Source organism: Sinocyclocheilus rhinocerous, unplaced genomic scaffold (genome assembly GCF_001515625.1).
Source record: "Sinocyclocheilus rhinocerous isolate Xijiao unplaced genomic scaffold, SAMN03320098_v1.1 C36170435, whole genome shotgun sequence".
In the NCBI taxonomy this organism is placed as follows: domain Eukaryota; kingdom Metazoa; phylum Chordata; class Actinopteri; order Cypriniformes; family Cyprinidae; genus Sinocyclocheilus; species Sinocyclocheilus rhinocerous.
In genome coordinates this window covers 1-875 of record NW_015774924.1, presented here as the reverse complement: position 1 = coordinate 875, position 875 = coordinate 1, and the positions used below count along the sequence as shown (strand labels likewise).

Below are 875 nucleotides of genomic sequence, written 5' to 3'. Positions count from 1 at the left end.
TTTGTATTTATATTTAATTAGAATTTATTTCACTTGAGATAATAACAATACATTCAGGGTCATTTTTGTTCATTAAGTAATAACGCTTTAGTAATAAAGCACTATTTTACATTGAATTTTTACATTCAATATACATTCAGTATCCAAGTTTTTATGGATGATAAAATGGCCAAATTGTTTATTGGCCTGTTTTCCCATTTAAGTTATCAAAATTGGCAAAATCCACTATTGGTGGACCTCTAGTGTGTAACCCACTGAAACTTTTGTGTGTATTGAGCAGGTGGTGATTCTGGAGAGGCGTAACAGAGCTGGTAAGATTCTGTATAAGCCAGTTTTGGGAGGATGGAATGGCAGTAAAGAAGACAAACACAAGCTTCTGGAGGAACTCGAAAGACTGCAGAAGGATCCCTCCATCCTCAATAATGATGCCGTTCTCCCAGAGCTCAACAATGAGTTCACCTCGGTGAGTCTCTCAGGGTTTGCTTTTCATGGAGCGTCTTTAATTGGGAAATTAGCAGTGACCTCTATGCATGTTTCAGTAGAGATCTAGATTATGTCCAAATTTACTGGAACTTAATTTTGTACATCCGTTTGTTTTCAGATGTTTTTAATAAGATGGATTTACACGGCATATGACTACTTGTCTGAAATTATCGATGATCTTCTTCACAATAACTGGTAGGCAAATAAAATGCCAATTGACCCTAAGCTCTGCCCTTCTTCTTTACTGTAATAAGCTTTATGAAATATTTGTTAGTACCAAAAGGTGGGATTGGTCAGCAATATTTTTGATATATAATGCTCAATTAAGTTATTTTCATTCATTTTGCAGGCGTGAGATGATGCCCCTACTGTCTTTGATATTCTCTGCACTT

General features: G+C 35.7%; 1 protein-coding gene across 1 annotated transcript; it reads left to right on the top strand.

Annotated features, from left to right (window-relative positions):
* Nucleotides 1–280: 280 nt before the first annotated feature.
* LOC107735602 (dnaJ homolog subfamily C member 16-like) lies at nt 281–869 on the top strand (the record flags this gene model as incomplete). Its single annotated transcript, XM_016547233.1, has 3 exons — nt 281–463; nt 602–678; nt 833–869. Coding segments are annotated over 3 exons (297 nt in total), but the record flags the coding sequence as incomplete, so codon positions are not given.
* Nucleotides 870–875: the final 6 nt, after the last annotated feature.